The 22,597-nt window shown below is 32.1% G+C and overlaps 2 protein-coding genes across 3 annotated transcripts in view; one reads left to right on the top strand and one right to left on the bottom strand.

Moving 5' to 3' along the window:
• Window positions 1-22,597, bottom strand: part of IQGAP2 (IQ motif containing GTPase activating protein 2) — a 323,406-nt gene that overhangs the window by 70,213 nt on the left and 230,596 nt on the right. For both annotated transcript variants that reach the window (XM_074282311.1, XM_074282312.1), the window contains exons 14-15: window positions 8,000-8,081; window positions 501-668 (exon numbers count right to left, since the gene is read on the bottom strand). In XM_074282311.1, coding sequence (XP_074138412.1) covers window positions 501-668; window positions 8,000-8,081 — 250 coding nt within the window. The remainder of the gene's footprint in view (window positions 1-500; window positions 669-7,999; window positions 8,082-22,597) is intronic.
• F2RL2 (coagulation factor II thrombin receptor like 2) lies at window positions 11,391-21,050 on the top strand. Its single transcript, XM_074282313.1, has 2 exons — window positions 11,391-11,670; window positions 19,448-21,050. The coding sequence occupies exons 1-2, from the start codon at window positions 11,595-11,597 to the stop codon at window positions 20,518-20,520; spliced, it is 1,149 nt and encodes a 382-aa protein (XP_074138414.1). The 5' UTR covers window positions 11,391-11,594; the 3' UTR covers window positions 20,521-21,050.

Here is a 22,597-nt window from a genome sequence, read left to right as displayed (position 1 = left end):
GATAGGAGAAAGGAGGTGGGCAAAGATGATCTTAATTATCCTCCCTGAGATATCAGGAGAGCAGAAAACTTGGTGAATTGTGAGTATACTTCTTGATTAATTTGTTCATTTTATTTATATAATTTAAGTTCAGATGAGATAAACTGAAAAGAACAAATCTCTAGCACAATGCCTGAATTTTGAAAGTAAATCAATCAAGATGTGCTGGGGAAGAGTAAATGAAAGATATTTCAATTTGGAACCAGGCATATTGTAGTAATCTCCTCTTGACATTTCCTAGCCTTGCGAACCAAGCAACTTTTCTAAAGTTCTGTTGCCTCCATTAACCAAATGGTTATTTTTTTACATATAACAATACATATGATAACTTTTATAAATGAAACATTGTATATAATGTGATCGACAAACTTTATTTAAAGTCTATATAGATGTCTAGATATTATCACTGTTGAAATCATTTTGTTATAAGAATAACTCAAAGAATACATCAGTAGATTTACCTCCAGTTGACTTTTTCTTTATGGCTTCTAAAAGGACTTGATAGTAATTTTTAGCATGTATTGAGATCATTTTTCTTGCAACTGGAAAATGAGATCGGAGTTCTTGCAGGAGTTTTTCTTTGTCTTCATATTTCAAATACTCATTGATTTTACATACCATAGCAACCTCTGAGTGACCAAAAACAAACAAAATGATTCTAATGAATGGATATTTTTTTCTTCATAGAAGAGAGTGAAGAAATAGAAAGATAAAAATCAATCCTTAGGAAGAGAATTTAGTAAACCTCTTAGGAACAACTAATTTGGTAAATCCAGACAATGAACTTGGTCTTGTGGTGAAAGAGAATATTGTTTATATCCTCTACAAAATTCTAGGAATGCATAAATAGGTCACCAATGTCAAACTCTAATCTAAGTGCTAGACAAACTATATTAAAGTATAAGAAATACTGAATTTTTCATCGAAAATTAGCATTCTTTCCTGATTATAGAAAACATCCTACAAAGCAAAATAATGCATTAAAATGAGCTTTGATGAATTTAAATAACAAATCTATGACCCCAACCAGGAAAACTTCTTTTTCATAATTTGAATGCCCACTGCATAGAAGACTAGAATGGCTACTAAAATGTTATCATAACTATTTCCTATTTATACAATTCAAAGTCTAAGATATCTCTACACTACATAATAAGCCTATCATACATAGATACTGCTATGTATGCATGTATTAAAGGTAAACATTCTAGGAGATGTTCTAGGCAGGAATCAATTTGTTCATATGAACATTTTAGCTCATTTCAAATTTGTGTGTTTCATCATATTGAGGGCACAAAACTCTGAAACATCAAACTGAAATGAGCATAACAAAAAATACTGCCTTTTTATAAGTTAAGGAAAAAAGAGATGGGAAGAAATATATAGTTAGTATTTATTTTAAAATATGTAAATGAGTAAAATAGTATTATTTCAAAATGAAATAGAATAGTGTGTCAAATAATTCTCACAAAATATCTTACAGTCCATAACCTAGAGGAGTATATAATACAAAATATTATATAATATAAAACATTAAAGCAGAGAAACATGGAGAAGGCCACCCAAGAACTAAACTTTTTTACAACTAAAGAACTAAACATTTTTTACAACATTATCCCTTGTACTCCCTTCTGTTCCGAATTTTCCCCTACTTCCCTCCATTCCATCCCCTACATGGCAGGCATTTACATACATATTAAATATGTTATAGTATATCCCAGGTACAATATATATGTGAAGAGCCGAATTTTGTTGTTGTTGTTTCAAAGGAAGAATTGTATTCGGAAGGTAAAAAATAAACTGGGGAGAAAAACAAAAAAATGCTAACAGTTTACACACATTTCCCAGTGTTCCTTTTCTGGGTGTAGCTGATTCTGTCCATCATTGATCAATTGGAATTGGATTAGCTCTTCTCTATGTTGAAGATATCCACTTCCATCAGAATACATCCTTATACAGTATCATTGTTGAAGTGTATAATGATCTCCTAGAAGAACTAAACTTCTAAAGAAAAAAAATGCAATGTTCTAGTGCCAAAAGTGTTCTCGGTGGGTTTTCTGGAGGTCTTGGAAGCAGCCTTCCTTTCAGCAGATTAATCAAGAATAGTCAGGTGTTAAAGTCCAAAAGTCTTTATTGCCACCTTCGGCTAGCTTTCTCATGGCTGTCAGAGGGGACTTGGTTTCATTGGAGAAAATGTAGGAGGACAGGCCTGCCAGCACAAGGCTGATGAAGATGCCATGGTGTTTTTTTTTTTTTTTTTTTTTTTTTTTTTTGCTTACAATGACTCATTATTAAATTGGATAAAAGAAAAAAAGAATTTGCTGTTCTCATTCATGTTAAATTGGTGAAGATGGGCTTTTAGGAAACAAAGAAAGGAATTGAAAGATAAAGTTACAGAAAAGAAAATAGCTTAATAGTTTCAGAGAAAAAAAATCAAGAGGAAATAGAAAAGGACAAAGAATTAATTGGGTTTGACATGGACTAGGATCAGAGACCCAGAGAAAACCTTTAAAACTTTTTTTTTTGGAGGGGCTTAGAACTGCAATTTCATCATTGTGATTAATTCCCAATATGGAAACTCCCTCTAGTGATGAATTCAGAATATCTTCAGAACAGATATTGAGAGGTTAAATAACTTGTCTGTACAACATTCCTGGTACTGTTAGAGATAATATTTACACATTCATCATCCTGACATTAAAGCCAGCCCTTTTATTTACAATGTAAATTTTTTACTCCTAAAATGGGATTTCAAAAATTGTGGTGCTATGATTTCTTATATGTAGCCATGCTTCATTCACCTAGAATTATTGAGGAATAAGTTTTTCTGAATAATGTCAATTTTCTAGAAAAAACAAGCATAGCCCTTTTTAAACAAAATAATATTTAATCACAGGTAATGATATTAAAAGAGCAATCAAATCACTTCAAGTACAAAATATCAGTGTTATCATTACCTTCCTACCAACAAAAATGATGTCCATGTGGAGTTCTCCTGTTGAGTAAAAGGTGCATCTTCAAAACCTTCACTTTATTTATTGGTTGGAAAAATCATGAAAGTTTTATTTTGATTTTGTTAGTTGACTAGAATCTTTAATCATGGAAGAGAGGAGATAAAAATGTACATAATGTGTATGTATATGCCTATATACACACATCTACACAAACATAGTTGAGTTTGAAAATATATATATGGGTTGGGTCACCAACTAGACATTCTGTTTTCAAATTTAGAATATAAATCATTTTCTACATTCACTTTCACATACATCATCCTATCTGAGCTACATAAGAAATAGGACAAATAGAACAGTGGGGTGGTGTATGAAAGAAGAGTCAAGAAAAAGGGGCTTATCTATTGACTCTGACACTAACTAGCTATATAGCATCATTTTTCTGAACTTCAGGTTATTAATCTGTGAAATGGCAATAATAATAACTATAGTCATCTGTGGTCACATGACTGACAAAATGGAAGATTATACACTTTCTCGGACCCTTATAATCTCTCAAATATCTCCATAAGAAGTATTAGGCATAAGAAATGAAGTAATTTCAATGATCGTCATGTTCTAAGATACTAAAAAATCCAAATGAGACCAAAAATATGAACAGAGAAAGTTAATATGTAATCTCTAAAATACTTACTCAACAATTTTCCCCCTATTAGCCACTCTGTGGAAAGGGAAAACAAACTGGATTTGCCTCCCTCCCTTTTTCATTTTTGACATTCAGCCAGGAAATAGGTCTGTCTCCTAAAAAGTCATTTCGGAACAGGGAGGCTCATAAATCATGAATTGGTCAGGATAAGAGACTAAAATACTTTGAGAATAAATGGCCAGGAAAACTGCTATTAAAGGAGTCAGAAAGTGAACAACAGGGGAATGTAACAGAAAAAAAGTCTTAAATTAGCAGATAGCTCAGGAGGAAAAAAATTGATTTAAGATTTTGTGTACAAACAGGTAAACAATTAGGGAAAATGAGATTTAAAAAAGGGAATGTGGCCTCTAATTCATGTAAACGAGTCCATATATCTATGAATAAATATTGTAAGGTAAAGGAAAATGAATTAATACCTGATGAGACAAGGGACTCTATGAATACTCAAGAGAGAACAGAACTTGAACAAGTTGTTCCTGAATGGTTTCAGAGGGAAATTAGAACATATAAATATATATATATATATAAGACAAGAACCTACAAAAACATACCAAAATTCAATTAATAATAGAAGAAAATTGCCCAGGATTTCTGAACATAGAAAACAAAATGTCACTCAAAAGATTCCATGGATCACTTCCAGAAAAAAACATCTCATGTTACAAACTCCAAGATACAATTAAGCTTAATAATTCCAATGACAAAAATGAATTCCACAAGCCTCTAGAAAAAAAGACTTATACAGGAAAAAAATTTGGCATTAATTTTGCACCCACCACAAATAACAGGAGGGAATAGAATAATGAGTTGTGAAGAGTAAAGGAATTCAAATGTAACATTTTGAAAACATTAATAAAAAATGAAAATGATGAATATTGAATAATAAAACAAGCATTTAAGTATTACTAAAAATAAAACTATGCCAGAATAAATAAAACACTCCAAAGAAATACATTGAAGAAAAACAAATATAACCACCAATGAAGGCTTGGATAGTGAAATAAATTATTCCCAGAAAAACACACGTGAAGTACATAATTTATTACAGGGCTACTATGAAATTCATATGATACATAAAGTACTTTACAAATTTAAGTTCTAGCTTCCTAACAATCTACTTGCTCCTTTCTTCCTAAAGCTCAAAAGATAAGTAATTATACTTTTTATTTGTTGGTCACAATAGAGCCAGGGGAGGGAAAAGGTATTTTTAATCTTTCTAGAGTTTTTTGGTAGGACTATGTGCCTGAGGCTTTTACAGAAAATTTGATTGCCATATTCATGACCCCAAAATGTTTATAGAATTATTCTTAATGTGTAGAGGGCCACAGAGAGTGGAGGAACTCTGGGTGAGTTATAAGACCCTTCAGCCCAGAGGGAAGCTGCTGACAATATCTAGTTCGGTTCCCTACCTCCCCTAAAAGCTCTCAGCCTTCCTAAAAAGCCAAGGGAGTGAAGAATGAAACTCATGTTGGTAACTTGACTCAGTTTTCTATATATTTGAGATATAAGGGCATTATTTGAGAAAATGGCTGTAAAGATTCTGCTTCCCTTCTAATTTTGATAATCAGTACACCAACTTTTAAAAATTTAATGCAATCGAACTTATCTGTTTTACATCCCATAATGTTCTCTATTCCTTGTTTATTAATAAATTCTCCTCTTCATAAATCAAAAGTAATGTTTCATGTTCTTCTAATTTACTTATGGTAGATCCATTTATGTCTAGGTCATGTATTCATTTTGACATTATCTTGGTAAATGGCACTGATCTATATTTAGTTCCTCCAGACTATTTTCCAATTTTTCTAGAAAATTTTATCAAATAGTGAGTTCTTATGCCCAAAGCTTAGATATTTATTTTTATCAAACACAAAGTTACTATAGTCATTTATTATTATGGATTGTATGTCTCCTTTACACTGATCCATCATTCTATTCCTAAGGAAGTATTATTTCTGATAACTACTGCCTTATAATACATCTTAAAATCTGATACCTTCCTTTACACTTTTCAATTTATTCCTTTTATATTATTGACCATTTGTTCTTCAAAGTGAATTTTGTTATTTTTTTAAATAGCTCAATATTTTTTGGTAGTTTAATTGGGATAATATTGAACAAGTAAATGAATTCAGAAATGTCATTTATATTATATTGATTCAGCCATCAAGAGAACACTGTGCACAGAATCAACAAGATTTTGTGATGATCAACTCTGATGGACATAGATTTTTTCAACAATGAGGTGATTTAGGTCACTTCCAATAAACTTGTGATGGACAGAGCCATCTCCATTCACAGGGTGTACTATAGGGACTAAATGTATATCACAACATAGTATTTTCATCTTTTTTGTTATTCTTTATTTTTGTTTCCTTATTTTTCCCTTTTTGATCTAATTTTTATTGTGCAACATGATAAATGTGGAAATATGCATAGAAAAATTGTGCTTGTTTAGCATATATTGGATTCCTTGTTGTCTGGGGGTAGTGGGGTTTGATGAGAGGAAGGGAGGGAGAAGAATTCAGAACACAAGGTTTTGCAGGGGTGAATGTTGAAAATTATCTTTGCATGTATTTTGAAAATAAAAAGCTATAAATAAGAAAGAAAAAAATTGGTTCAACCAACCCATGATTAATATTAATCTGACTTTGTTAGTATAAAATAAACATAATAGTACAAATCTAAATCAAATACAGAAATAAACATGCTAACAGTGGAAAACTTGATTTTTCAGTGGAAAGAATCCTAAGCTCAGAAAAAGTAAATTAAAGTTCTACGTTATTTGCCTTTAAAAAAAAAAAAACTAGCTTGTAGCAAAAATATAAGGGCCAAAAGGATATCGTCTCTTGGATTATCTATATGTGGGTTTTGGCTTAGACCACATGACCAGAATCTGTTTTAAATTTTGACACAAAGAATGTTTTTAAAAATATGACTAAATTCCTTGCTGATAAAAAACAATAACAAACTTCAACAGTAATTCTAATCTAGAGACCAGATATGGATGTTTTAGCCTTAAAAAATTATACTCTGAACAACATAATTCAAAAATGATTCTAAAACAATGTAAAACTTATAAAATATTTATCTGTATTTATAAATATATATAAATATAAAATTTATTAATCTATTCCAGCTCCTTCAATAGAAAAAAGCTGATAGTTTTTTAATAATAGCATCCAGATATGTAATTCCTCCCCTTTTAAAAGTTCCTTGCTTTTAACAAAGAAAAAGAATTAAGCAGAACGAACCCAATGTGAGACAAGACTGCATAAGCAACACTAGACTCCCAAAGTTTCCTTAATAGTCTATGGAATGAGAGATCTAATTGCAAGATAAGTTAACTTGTGGATCAGATTTAAATAGAAGTTGAAATTGAAAACAACAACATTTAAAGTAATATTTTTCTGAAAAATAAAATCTTTATTACTTTAGCTTCTTTTTTTGTCTTCACTATAACTTGCTTTATATTTTCTAAGAGGTTTAGAAATTTGTGAGATCTTCACTTTCCATATATACATATTATAAATTTTCCCATATGTTCCTATCTCATATTCCTAATGCTTTATTTCTGTTTTCATCTAGGTCTGCAGGAAAGAAAAACATTAATATTTCACCAAGAGTGGAAAAATTCAGGTTGGAGAAATATACATATTTATTCCACTCTAAGAAAATAAGAAACAGCTGCAAAACATGGATGTTTGATATTTTTCAAAGTTCCTTAAAATATATTTGGGATGCAAAATTTACCAATTTCATCTAAGTTGATGATATATTAGAAGGTTTATTTTTCCTTTTGCAAGTTAAATGACTTGTTATTTCTTTAATATCATCATGCAATTCATTCTATATCATCACTGAAGGCAAATGTTTTCTGTTCTTTTCTCATGGAAGATAGTAGAAAGGAGGAAGATTTACAGGGCAGAAATGTGGTAACTACAAAAGAGAAATTCAGTAGAACTGGATATAGAAGAAAGATGGAAGGATAGATGGGTAGAAGTAAAGAAGGAGAGAGGGAAGAAAGGAGAAAATAGGAAGGAAAAATGAGAGGGGGGAGAAAAAGAGAGAGAGAGAAGGAAAGAGACAAAAAAAGAAAACTTGGAGATTAATTTCAAATAGAAACAAAAGAAAAATCAGTATTCTGAACTTTTCTGGAGATAGTCATGAATTATTTAAAATATGAATAAAAATAAAATAGAAATGAGTTGAAATCTATTTCAGACAGATCTGTCCAGAAATAAAGAACATTAATAAGAATAAAGCAGATGTATATTGAACCAAATAGGGGAATGCTTACCTTTGTTAACTTTGGTTACATCCAGGTTGCCATAATCTATTGCTGCCTGTATTTCTTGCCTCAAAAGAATTTGAGACATGTGCTAGAAAAAAAGAATTAGTAGAAAGAAAAGACAAATGAGTAATATTATAGATAATGAATAACTGCTTTCTCAGCAGTCAAATAATGTATTGAATTATTTCTACTTTACAATCATCTGAGTTACCTGATAACGATTAATAAGAGAATAGCTATGCTATACAACTTTATTACATAATTGATGGTTGACTAGATGGTGCAATAAACAGGACAGATTTACAAAATGATTTTTACATAGGATTGTAGATAGCCTAAAAATCATTTAAAAAATCATATGTCTCTAGCAAAGTCAGTGAAACTCTTAGAAACACACCAAACCATCAACCAATCTCAAATTGAGTACTAGAAACTGAAAATGAACATACAAAGGACTGATAAGCAACAAGATAGAAGACTACACATTTTCTCTAATCCTCTTGACATCTTTAAAATAGGTGAACAAGAAATAAAATAATTCCAGCTTTCACCTACAGTTTAAGAACTCTAATGAGATTAAAAACCTCGTGAACTAAGAGCAGAGCAGGCCAATCATTCACATCTAAATGTACTCATTCAGCACTCCCATCTTCTTTATCCCCCAACCCCAAACTATCTTGTTATTGGAAAATCTACTTCATGAGGCACCATAAAATACAAGAATTCTGATTCAGATTCACTTCCTAGACTATAATGAACAAGTTTACCTAGCCTCTTTGGCTTTCCAAATCTGTTAAATATAAGGGAATTGAATTAGATGATCTTTAAAAGCCCTTTCTCATTTCTTGTTATAATCCATTCTATGATCTTTCTGCCTCTTAAATGTCTTCATCACATTCCCTGAACTGTTACAATAACTCCCTAATTTGTCTTTCTGCCTCATTTTAATCATATCCAATACTTTGTAACTCAATTTGGAGTTTTCTTGGCAAAGATACTGGAGTGGTTTGACATTTCCTTCTCCAGTTCATGTTTCAGATGAGGAAAAAGAAACAAATAGGTTGAAGTAATTTGCCCAGAGTCACACAGTTAGTAAGTGTCTGAGGTTGGATTTGAACTCAGGTCTTTTTGATTCTAAGTTTCATACTCTATCCAATAAGGCTCATGTCCTGCCTTACTCCAAACCATACAGCAACCTTATCCCACCTCCAAAACAAAACCATGACAACAAAAGACTTCCAAAGTGATTCTTCTCATGCACAGATCTGACCATGTTCCCCAGGATATGGTCAAGAGACTTCCCATCATCTCCAGAAATTTGCTGATATTTTATTTTGTAATTTAGTCCTTTCTAGTTTTCCAGTCTTCTTGTACTTTATTCACCTCTACACTTCTCACTCGCTTACTTGTTGCTATTCACTTAAGTTCTTCCATCTCCTGGTTCTGGGCCTTTTTGTGGCTGCCTCACATACTGGGATAGATTCTCTCCTCATCTTTTTCTTCTTTCAGTTCAAGGTGACCTCTTCTGCAGTAAGCCTTTCATAATCTCTCTAATGGTTATGCTTCTGAAAATCTTGTACTGGTAAACAAATTTTCCCAACACTGGATGGAATACATGATGCCATCACCCATTCCTGGCCAGACCCCATCTCTAGTTGGGGCACAAACTTCTCTGATTTCCCTTGCTGATAAGGGCTAAAAAAATGACTCATTGTGACTTTTACTTAAATTTCTCCATGAGGATTTGGTCTGACGCCTTTTCTAGATCTGTTTCGAGATGTTCTATTTTTTATTGGGAAGAGAGCTTGCTTATACATCTTCCTGCTATTCTTTCATCTTCTTAAATGCTCATTATTTGATTGATTTAAAAAATATTTTCTTGGTATACATTTCCAACAGTAAAATTATTATCAAATATAATTTTTTCTCTGTGTTGAAAATAGTCATCAAGAGAGTTGGGAATTCACTTATCTATAGAAAGGACATCCTAGAATTAACTTAAACACAGGGAGGAAGAAAAACAATTATGTTCTAATGTTTAAGGATTAAATCCCATACACTGAATTAATAGGGACTCATTCAATTAAACCAATTAAAACTGTGGTTCAAGTCAAATTCATTTTAAACATTACTTAAAAGAACAGAGGCAACTAAGAGGTAGAGTGGAGACAGTACCAGCCTAGGAGTTAGGGAGACCTGAGTTCAAATTCATCCTCAGAAACTTACTAGATGTATGACCCTGGGCAAGTCACTTAACTCTGATTCTCTCCAACCAAAAAAAAAAAAAAAAAGAAAAAAAAAAAGAAAAAGAAAAGAAAAGGAAGAGTAGCAGAGTCAAAGGAACCTAGAGCAATTATCAAATCTATTATACTGGAAACTATGTTCCTGTCATTACCTTCATACTAGCATTATAAATGATTATACTATAACATGGTAATTGATGTTCAATCTTTATCAATTCATTTTCCATGTGTTTTTAGAGGATGGAGGATTGTAATGGAGAGTGATATTCAGTCCAACACATATATTCACACAAGTATTAAATTCATGTGAGCCTAAAACAATAGAGCACATTTAAAATGGATATGAAAAAACATGAATATTCATTTATATAATGAATAATTTTTACATTAAGCATGTAAGAATCTAAGAATTAAAATATGCTATGGTTTGGGAAGATAGTGGGGAAAAAGGGAGGGAAAAAGTAAGCAAAACTATTCGACCCTGTAAAATGTTTGGATTAGGGTTTAGAAATCCTGGGTTTGATTCTTGGTGTTGTCACTTAACAGTCATGTGTCCTGAAACCCTGAGTCAAGTCCCAGAAATCCTGAAAAGCACAGTTCTCCAATTGTTTCTCCTTTCTTCTCCTTCCTCCTCGAGCTTTGACTCTCTTATAAAAGAAGGAATATTTCCTTTTTCATTGAGTTATTGCAAAGATAGCAGAGGTCAAAGAATTGAGTCAACTAAAAATTTATGAAACTATTGCATAGTTTTTGCTGGTAAGGCTGATGATGCTAGGGACAAAAAAGCAAGCATATACAGAATTCTTAAATGAAATATGTAAATAAAACCCAATTATTACAAAGGAATTCCAGATTACAGTTATCTAGATTTCCATCAAACAAGTAGTACTGAAAACATGGGACTAAATAAAACTTAAGGGCAAGCATCACTTGTTTTCCATTTACTTTTTCATCATTAAGGACATTTGCTCAAAAATATTTGTATTCTTTATAAATACAATTATAACTTTATAACAATTTTAACTTTAATCATGAATGGGGTAGCTGAGAGTAGAAATCACACTTACTAATAATAATGTATTAAATGAAAGTTAAGAGTTAAAAATGGTTTTTTCTATGAGCAACTTAATATTTTCCTTGTTTGTCAGAAGCTCAGAATGAGTCATGCATATTTACGTGTTCAGATGTGTTACACCCTTTTGCTGCAGAAAGCTAAAGCGAAATTTCCAGCCGTTAGCAGTTCTGGGAAAACTTACATAAGGAAGGCTCCTAATATCTTACTCTTTGTCTTTAAGTTATGAAATTAAGGAAAGATCTTCACTTTAATTAAGAGACAGAAGTATTTTGTGAAGAACTCCATGATCAAAATGAAAACTCTCTTTTGGGTAATAACTCAACTGCTTTTCTTATCATCATCAACTCTGAGTCAAAGTGGTAAGTCTTTTTCCTTAAATTGTGAGTTAACTTATATGAAAAATTATGGGTCAAGTTAACATATTTTTTTCCTGTATTATAAAATTTAGGTCTCAGTAAAAAAAAAAAAAAAAAAAAAAAAAAGGCACATTTCAATGTTAAATTACTGGAGGGTAAATCAACAAGAATACAGTTCTTATGTGATTCTCTCCTATATAAAAAGGTCTCTGAAGATTAAAAATGGTTATATGCTCCATGACTATTGCATTCATGTTTGTGACCCAATTAAAGAAATCTAGTGAATAAAATTAAATCAATTTTCCTTTTTTTTTTTTTTGGTGAAGCACTTTTGGGAATCTGAGAATTGACTGAAAAATCCTTACAAATATATATATATATACACATATATATTACAAAATAAAAGTTTCTTATGCCAGATTCTTATATGTTGACATGTGCTAAAGGTGGGCATGGGGTTTACACAAGGAATTATGGAAACCAGATATTCAGCTTGTATGGCAAATCTTTAGTTAAGCAACCTGGCTGTTAAAAGTTGTCCTTTTATAACTGTACTTTCAGTAGGAAAATTAGTAGGAGGAATTAAAAATTAATGACAATTTGATGTCAATTATTTATTCTGTACTGCCTATGCAATAGGATATAATCAGAATATCAATGTATGGCAGACAGTAAAAGATTTGTACCCAGTGACTCCACATGGATAACAGGGATTGTGAACTAATTCATTTTCAAAGAAGTGTTTTTCAAGTAGGGAATTGGAATCCTCACAGCAGTCATAATCACATATGTGCTACTGATGAATCAGGCCAATTTATTATTGTTAACACTCAAACATCTTTCTAGGAATAGTTTAAGCTGATATGCTTTTTAGGTCAATTAAGCAAAAAAAATTTTAATAGCTTTTTATTTTATGAGAAATCATAATTCATATTTTGAAAAAATTTAAAGGGATGAAGTCTTTTTAAAAAAGGAAGGAGGAATCAAAACAAAAAGTTAGATAAGTAGTACATTGGAACCTATCAATGAAATAATATACATTATCTCTCTTTGAATTGGCCTCATGATCATTTTATTGGAATATTTTTATCAAATGAAAACTTTGGAAACATTTTCATGATTTAGAAAGTAGATAATTTAATCTTTAAACAAAAAGTATGAAATATCAAAATGCATACATTTTTCATATCTAAGTATAAAGAAGAAAAATATTAGAATGATCAATACTGAACCAAACCAAACTGGATTTTAGCAAAGTCTAATAGCCAGCCTATTTATGGCACCATTACTGTTTATCATGGCATGCTTTTAGAAAAGGCATTATTATGTAGGCATACAGATTGATTTTAAATTGTGACACATACTTTTTTTTTTTTTTAAACATTCCCTTATCAAGGATAAGATTCTAGGAAGTATGGCACTTTAAAATATAGCTCTAAACATTTTGTACTGTCAGTTTACTATGAAGAAATACTTTGCAAGGGTGAATGTTGAAAACTATCTTTGCATGTATTTTTAAAATAAATAGCTACTATTAAATTTAAAAAAAAAAAAAAAGAAATACTTTGTCAAAATCTAAAGGATTTTATCCATTATAGAACCTATCCACTAACTATGGGTAACCCTGAAAGTCTTTCTTTGGTATTCTTTTTTTTTCTATAGTATTTAGCTTAGTGAGCCCATTAGTTTTCATGGATTTAATTATCATCTCTCTAAAAACGATTCTCTAATTTACTTATCTAGCTCTCAACTCTTATTCACTCCTAGTATCCAAGCCCAAAAATGCTTTGATCATCTCCATCTAGATGTCACATGGATGTCTTAACTTCAACATACCCAGCTGTTTATGTATACATACACACATATGTGCTTATGTGTGCAGACATATGCACACCCATGTATATTTAGAATGAGTGTATGTGTTCACATTTACAAAGAAATACAACTTAGACAAGATCTCTACCTAGCAGGAACAAAGTCAGATATGAAAACTTTTCACTTATTTCTGTCACTATATAAGTACAGTGTTTTGGAAAAGATCAAAAATTCTAATCTTGCCCCAAAGTCAAGGCAACAAGCATTTACTAAATACCTAACAGGTATTGCTATGTGGAATAGGTCCCTACCCTTCAAAGAGCTGACAACCTAACAGGGAGCTAAAATGCAAACAATCCTATGCTCAAAAGATAAATATAAGATAAAGTGAAATTTATTATAGAGGGAAGTCATATATATCCTGGAAAGTACATAAGACTTCTGATATATATGAAGAAACACACACACACACACACACACACACACACACACACACACACACACACAGATGCATGCAGACATACACATGCTTCCTTGCTTCTCTGACTTCTAGTCTCTGCTAAAAATCCACATTTTTGGGGAAAAAAAAGGAATTCTCTGCCCTGCTTAATGATAGTGACTAGTGTAAAGGAATTCAGAAATCATATCACATGTATTTTACTTTATTAAAAATTTGTAGGAAACTTTTGTCATGGGAGAATGTTAATCTTCAGACGGTATGTGAGAAAACCTATCAAAATGAATAATAAAGATTAATAAATGAAAAAGCAAAAAAATTGTGTAAGTTTACCAATCTCATATTTTGAATTCTACTTTGTTCATGAAGTAACTATGGTTATACAGGGGCAGCTAAGTGTCACAGAAGAGTCCAAGGCCTGGAGTCAGGAAGATTCAAAGAATTGGACATGACTAAAAAATGATTGACTGTATGTTGCAAAAGGAGCTAATACTAACATCTACCTCAAAGCATTGTTGTGAAAATGAGAAAAATCTGTAAAACTCTTTGCTCAGTGTCTGGCACACAGTTTAAAAAAATATTAATTGTTGTTTTTGTTATTATACATAATAAACAAGGATTTGTTAAATGAAAACCAATAACATACAGTTTATATAGAATGCCAGAAAGCTTTCCAGCATTTAATATTCACCCTTTCAAGTCAACCTCTGTACCAGAGTTCTCAAGCATTTTTATATGATAGATCTCTTTGGTAGTTAGGTTAAGTCCATGGACCCTTTGATACTTATACATGCATAAAACAAATTTAAAAAGCAAAGAATTACAAAGTCTATATTAAAATAAAAATATAATTCCTGTTCTCTTGCAAGCTTATAGACTCTTTGAAATCTATCTCCAGATTAAGAATTCCTGCTCTATACAGTTTCCAAAGTGATATTCTTAAATCACAACCCTCATTATCCAAATATCACTTTGGGGAGTTTACAGCCCTTCACACCCTTAACACTGGGCCTTAAATAAGGAACATTTGAGTTCAAATATGGCCTCAAGTGTGATCTTGAGTGTCACTTAACCTTGCTTCTGGTAGTCTCAGTTTCTTCCTTTGTAAAATGGAAATAATAACAATGAAATTGATAACATCTCTTCCCCAGGGTTGTTTTGAGGATCAAATTAGATAGATATTTGTAAAGTGTTTAGGAGAATGCTTGGTGTCCCTTCCCCTTCTACTTTCCAGGCTTGATACACATCATTTCCTTTTATACACTCTAAAATTTAGACAAATTGCAGTACTTTCCCTGTACCTTCATTCTTGTGACATGACCACTGTCCTTCATAGCCTACTTCTTCAACATCACTTCTTGGTATCCCTAGAAGCCTTCAACGTTCACCTACAGTATGGTCTTTTTAAGAGGTCTTTCCTGATTGTTCTGGTTACTAATAGGGATATATGAAATATTCAGGGAAAACTAGCATCTCTGGTGTGAAGGCTTGCTGGGCCCTTTTCAGGGCCCTGGCACTCAATCCTCACCTGTAGCTTCAAGAAGCCGTGACATGTGCAATGGCCACACCCCAGTAAACTATCTCTGTAGAGAGACTAAACCAGTTTGAGGTTATCCAATAAGCATCAAACATATCAGTGAATTAGGGGGAGGCCTATCCCTAGAAGGTGAAGACTTCCTTGGGGGGAGAGGGTAGAAGAAAACAATTTGTTCCTCTGGCCACAAAGATAGCATCTAGAGGGTGCTGGGCAGTGCTTAGAACTTGGTCAGACATCCAAAACAGCAAGTTTATCCATAGCATCTCAGGCCAATACCAGTCATCCTGACTTGCCACTGGGCTTCAATAAAAAAGTGAGGTATAGTTCTACCTCACTTAAAATCCAAATCACAAATAAGTGATTTTTGATATCACTTCTTCACTGAATTACACTTAAAAAAAAAAACAAACCCAAAAGTTGGAAGAGGTCATGTAGTTAAATTATGTTAAACTATAAGATCAGATTTAGACAAGGAAAGGGAAGGCCAAAGAGATTAAAGAACTTACCATTAGTAAGAGAGCCAAAATTGCCCCATTCCAATAATTTCCCTATCATAGAATATTTCTAAACAGTCAAAACAAAATATGACTTCAATTATGAGCTTCACATTTTTTATTTTACTTCTTTTTTGTTTCATCAAGAACCACTTTTAATACCCTCCAAAATATCCTCTAAGAAAAAATATTTAAATAAACCACTTGATAAAATACCTGACTCTGCTAGAGAATGTCTCAATCTTTCCTGAACCAATATCAATTCTTTTATCTGATCTCTTACTCATAAGCTTGATAACAAAGGAATAAAAAAAACCCACTAACATACATACAAGAGTCGTTGGAGAAGGGGCACTAAGCATAAGCATTTTCACCTTTCCCTTTTAGGAGCCAAATTTTGGGCAGTCTGTTATTCAATCTTATTTACTTTCAATAGGAATTCATTGTTGTTTAAAAGACCTTCCTTTTGAAAATGACCTTAACTCCAAAGCAGGTGAGAAAATTCTTTAATAGATAAGGCTCACTATGCTTGCCAATGTTTAAATCTTTAAGTATTTAATTTCTACCATTAAAAAAATTAACTATTTTGGAGGCCCAGTATAAAAAAAAATTATACCAATGAGCTAGTTGAATAATGAGGGAAAATTTTCATTCCAAAATCTTTCTTCTACATTATTCAACTAAGTAGAAATGTCAAGACCTCAGTTCTAGTGATTCTGCTGTTCTTTCCAAATGAATTCCTTCTATGACTTCCACCATTACAATGACTTCTACTATCATCTCTATGGATAATTTTCATATACTTTCTACAGCTCCAGTACTTTCCTCTTACTTTTATTCAGAATAACTATTTCCAACTCTAAGCAGACTCATTTAGATACTAAGGGGGCTATGAACTCTTTGCAGTGTGGGTACTCCCTCCAGTGTAGAATCCCAGTCTAAGTGATTTGGTCTATGTTCTTCCATAAAACCTCTATAGCACAAGCACCCAATATTTTGTAAGTTTTTTCTTTGTTTTCTTAATTATCTCTACAAGGTACTCATGTGTAGTGATAAAAATAACATTTTATTTAGTGCTTTTAAATTTGTAAAGCATTCAGTGTATCTTGTTTGATCCTTACAACCACTATGGGAGGTGGATGTTATTATATTCTCATTTTACAAGTTAAATTATTTTCAGAGGGTCATAGTGTCTGAAATGATATTAAAATTCAGGACTCTACCCACCATAGGAGTATTATCAAACTGCAGGGATTAACTAGAAAACTACAAATTAACATTATCTATGTTGTATTTTATTTTTGTTTATTGTTAAAACATTTCTCATTTAGGGCAGGTGACAAATTTGACATCTCAGCACTACAGAATTACAGTTCTCTTTGTTATCCATTCAGTTCTCTTGTGTTATCCATTCTTTTTTCTGATCATATGTGTGGTTATATATGTATTTTTCATATCTCTTCTTGTGATTAAGACTACTAAGTTTTATGTAACTATATATATGTATATGTATTTTACATATACATATATATGCATGTGTGGATATACATATGTACATACATACACATATATTACATTGCAACCTAACATCTTCCATGTGTTGCCATTGTTTCTTCAGTCATAGATATTACCAAGCTTGTGGATTTCACATTCTTTGAGATATCTTGAAAATTCCCTTAGTGCAATTAAAATTGCATTGCTTTTTCCATCAATATTTTATCTATGTATCAGAAAATATGTTTTAGCTAAATATAACTAATCTCAATTTTGTGGGGTTTTTTTATGTCATTGATACTCACATAGTCTGCTGAATAGTTTATTGAGTTCACAAAAGGTGAATATACTATCATATTCACCAAAAACAAATTATGAGAATGCTAGTAGGTCTATTCCATTTCATATCTATTAGTCTGTTCCCCCGACTCTATCTAAAATGCTCTTGGAATTGGTGTAACTGATTCTCAAAAAAACAAAATCTCCATATGATCGTGCTCTCCTTTATTGCCTTTTCAGCATTTGTAAGAAACCCCTATCCCTCCTAAGAAACCCCTATCCCTCTTCCCAAGGTTTTAGAAATGAGTTTGTATAAAAAATTGGGGGGCTTAAACCTGAGGTCCATGAACTTGTTTTTAAAATATGATGATAACCATGTTTCTATTTAATGGTCTCCTTACTCATCTTTATGTAGTTCACAGATAAACATTATTCTGAGAAGGAGCTTCACCAGACTAGCAGAAGTCCATGATTCAAAAGGTTAAGAACTCTTGCTCTAATCCATATGGTCTTTGCCTGCCATGTCTTTCTGCTTGGCAAGGAGATCAAATATCTCCTGACTGACACTTTGCCTGGTTTGCTTCAATCTTCCTAATATAGTTGCCATTAGCTACATTTTTTTAAAAAAAACGGTGAAAGCCAAACATAGTTTTATTTTTATCTAATTTTTATTTGAACAGATTTGGTTTAAGAAGTCATACATAGTAACTTCTCTGCAACTTCTGCAATCCTAGCTGGTTTCATTTCATTTCATTACAGTACTACTGAGTTTGCCAGAATGGTTTGTATTTTTGTCTAAAACATTTAGGATGAGGGGAATACAGATTACCAGCTAGCTGTTTTTTGTTTCTTCACCATAAACTATATTTTATAACACAGTTTTTAGATTGCTTTGTCAATTCTTGAAATATTATTTTACAAAATTTTAAAGAATTTCTCTACTTTTTTCATTCTCTTCAATGGATACTGGCATATAAACTATATTTATCTTCAACTCTTGGCTTATTTTTTCATTGTTAACACCAAAAAGCAAGATATCCAAATATCTTATAAAATTATGTTTCTTAATGCTTCGGAGCGAACAAATTGTGTTAAATATTTACTCATTTCCAAGGAAAAATTGTGAGTCTTCCTTCCATGTACACACATTTTTGGGGAGGTCTTCTAGCTTCATTTATACCAAAAACTGTTATTTGAGCTTTTAAGATACATATAATATCAACTTTTTCCAAGAAGCTTTCCCTAATCATTCATGCCCATATTCTTCCTCCATTCTTTTACCTTAATTTGCTCTTACCTCATTGTTTTACCTTAAATTGCTCTTACAGTTGATATCATATAATTTGGCACTTAATCATTTGAATATTTTGAATTTGTAAATTGCACCTAAATATTAGTTTTGCTTCTCCAGCTACCACTTTAAGCTCCTTAAGTATGAGAAGCATGGTTTTACATTTCATTACTCTTTTTTGTCCTCTACATTGGTGAGTGTTATATCAAATAAAGAAAAGGTAGTCAACAAATACCTGCTGATTAATTGAGCGTGAACAAGTTTGTCTTAAAACACAAAAACAAATTGTACAACTACCACAACCACACAAACTGATATATGAGGTGATCATGAAAACAGCTTTGTTTACAGGTCCAAAGCTGCAACCTTCATAAAAAATTACTTGTTGATTTAAATATTCTTTTAAATTACAGGTGCAGATTTAGAACCTGACAATTCTGGAGAGTCAATCATAGACATCAGGACCTTTCGAGGTGCTCCCCCGCCAAGTGAAGAATTCCCTATTTCTGCTATAGAAGGGTGGAGTGGAACTATACCAACTATAGAGAAGTGTGCTATGGATAAATCAAATGTTGTTACACTCCGTGTGAACAACAACACCATGGACTATCTGAGGAGCTCGCTAAGCACCAAGCTGATACCTGCCATGTACATAGTGGTATTCTCAGTGGGCGTGTCAGCCAACACAGCAACCCTGTGGATGCTTTACTTCCAAGCCAAATCCATCTCCATGAACATCTTCTACCTTAACTTGGCTGTGGCAGATCTCCTCTTCTGTGTCACACTTCCCTTTAAGATAGCTTATCATCTCCATGGAAACAACTGGTTCTTTGGAGAGGTCATGTGTCGAGTGACCACTGCCGTTTTCTATGGCAATATGTATTGCACCACTCTGCTCCTTGCGTGCATCAGCATCAGCCGATACCTGGCTATTGTTCACCCTTTCACCTACCGCGGGCTTCCAAAGCGCACTTATGCGATGCTCGCTTGTGGTCTGGTCTGGATCATTCTTTTCTTATATATGGTGCCATTATTCATAACAAAGCAAGTGTATTACCTGGACCAACTTGGGATCTACACCTGTCATGATGTACACAACACCTGTGAGATGATGTCACCCTTCCATCTCTACTACTTCATTTCCCTGGCCTTTATTGGATTTATAATTCCACTCGTCGTCATTAGCTTCTGCTATATATCCATCATCCGGACACTTAAAGCCTATGATCAGAAATGGTTCTGGTATATTAAAGTGAGTCTCCTCATCCTAGTGATTTTTGCTATTTGTTTCACGCCAAGCAACATATTACTTATTAGTCATCATGTGAACTACTACAACAACAACACAGATGACTTATATTTTTCCTATCTCATAGCACTGTGTCTGGGCAGTCTGAACAGTTGCCTAGATCCATTCCTTTACTTTCTGATGTCCAAAATCACTGATCGGTCCAGTGCCTACCTGACAATGGTCAAGACATCTTAGAGATCAGTCAGAAAAGATAATGTCTACATGTTACAAAATACTGAAATATGTGTACGTCTAAGAAGTTCTCTTCTATGTATTTATCTTATGAGGTACAAAGATTTATATATACATATATGTAGTTTACAATTTCTGTACTCCACATATACATAATTTTATAAAAAGTGAGCCTTTTGTTAGACATATGCTTTCAGTATGTACTTGAACTTCATTAGTATGTATTTTCCTATGCTTCCTATTTGAAGCAAAATCTACAGCCAACTTAGCATAATAATAAAATACATTCATATGTGAGAAGTAAAAGGATTCATTTAGTTTATGATAAAGTGAATCATTATCAGTTTTGAGAAGGATTGACTCATCGTTGTAAGAGTATATTTTTGGCATTTCTTCAAGAGTTGAAGATGCCAAAAATTTCCTTCTAGTCTATCCTGCTTGCACAAAGTCACCTTTTTTTTTTTTTTTTAAGTTGTACTTTCTCAATCTTGCATATCGTGTTCTGAATAAATGATCTTAGCTTGTTTCAAAAATATTTTTAAAATTCCATGGAGTTCAATATGGTGTCCTATACATACAGATTTGGGTTTTTGCAGGAATTTCATTGTGGGGGAAAAAAGAGAAAAATAATAGGTCTGATGTGGCAGTAGAGCTATTTAGGTACATAAGGTAAGGGCTTATAAAATATATCATGCTAAATAAAAATAATTAGGTCATAATAAAGATTAAAGTAGGTATTGGCTTAATTAGCAAATATTCTGATCCTATTAGGATCACAGACTCTTAGAATTAAAAAAAAATTAATAGACAAGCTAGCTCAACTCATACTGAAATTAAAAAAAAAAAAATTCTCCTTTCCAACAAATTGTCATCCAAATTTTGAGAAAAGATTTCCAGTGAAAGACAACTTATTAATTCTACTTTGTTATCACTGTAACCTTTAGGAATTTCCCCCTTTATTATATTTTTCTAATGAGGAAACTATTTTTGTGAGAAAATCTCAAATAACATAGATATAGATATCTATCCTATAGATATCATATATAGTGGAAGTTGGGACACAAATAGTAAATCCAGACTATTTGGAGAAGAATATGAAGTATGGTAAACATAAAAAAGGCTAAGACAGATTTTATTGCACTAAAGATGTTTGAAAGTAGTAACATGCGTGTAATAATACTCAATTAAGAGATGCATATAAATTATATAAGCTAATAAATATTTGAGTTTGTAATATATTTGTGAACCTGTAAATTACTTTTGATATTTACATATGTATTTCACTAGGTTGTTATAAAGAATTTTAATAAGTAGATCTACACATACAAGTTATTTACAGAAATGAAAAAAAAAAAAAAGGTAAAAGACAGCTTTTGTATAAGGAAACAAAAACAAATGAACACTACTAGGAGAAAAGCAGTTTATACCTACAGTCCCAGCATAATCTGAACTTCTCAATTCTATTATCATAAAGACCATTTTCCTGAAAACATCATTTAGCCCCAAATATCTATTTCAACTTTCCCAAATAAATTCAGGTATGTAAAACTATTACTCATTCTCTACAAAACCAGAAAACATAAGTGGAAAGTTAAACATTTAAGGGCAAGGGGTAATTTTGATTCATTAGGCACAGATTTCAAATAGAAAATATTAACAAAGTAGAAAAATCTTTCTAGGAATGTAATGTAGAAACCACCAAATTGTGTTTTTGAGAGGAAGGAAAAGAGGGGAACAAATATTTACTAAACACCTACTATGTGCCTGTGCTAAGTGCTTTACAAATAATATCTCATTTGAAACTTCCTATAATCCTAGGAAATAAGCATTATTATCCCAATTTAAAACTAAGGAAACCGAGAGAGACAGATTAAGCAATTTGTCCAAAGTTATAAAATTAGCAAGTGCTGGAATCTGGATTTGAACTCTGATATTTCTGACACTGACCTTGAAGACTGATAGAAGAGAAAGTGCAGAACTATTTTGCTCCATGGAAAAGCATAGTTTATGACACCAGCTTTAATTTGTATCCATATCAGAAGTATAAAACCTATGCTTTTACAGTAGAATTTAGAAAGTT

This window comes from Sminthopsis crassicaudata, chromosome 1 (assembly GCF_048593235.1).
Source record: "Sminthopsis crassicaudata isolate SCR6 chromosome 1, ASM4859323v1, whole genome shotgun sequence".
Lineage (NCBI taxonomy): Eukaryota > Metazoa > Chordata > Mammalia > Dasyuromorphia > Dasyuridae > Sminthopsis > Sminthopsis crassicaudata.
This window is presented reverse-complemented; position numbering and strand designations above follow the sequence as displayed.

Bases quoted from the DNA above. Each gene is read 5' to 3' on its own strand.
- F2RL2 (XM_074282313.1), top strand. From the start codon at position 11,595: ATGATCAAAATGAAAACTCTCTTTTGGGTAATAACTCAACTGCTTTTC. The intron at 11,671-19,447 runs GTAAGTCTTTTT...TTTAAATTACAG, and splicing joins ATCAACTCTGAGTCAAAGTG to GTGCAGATTTAGAACCTGAC.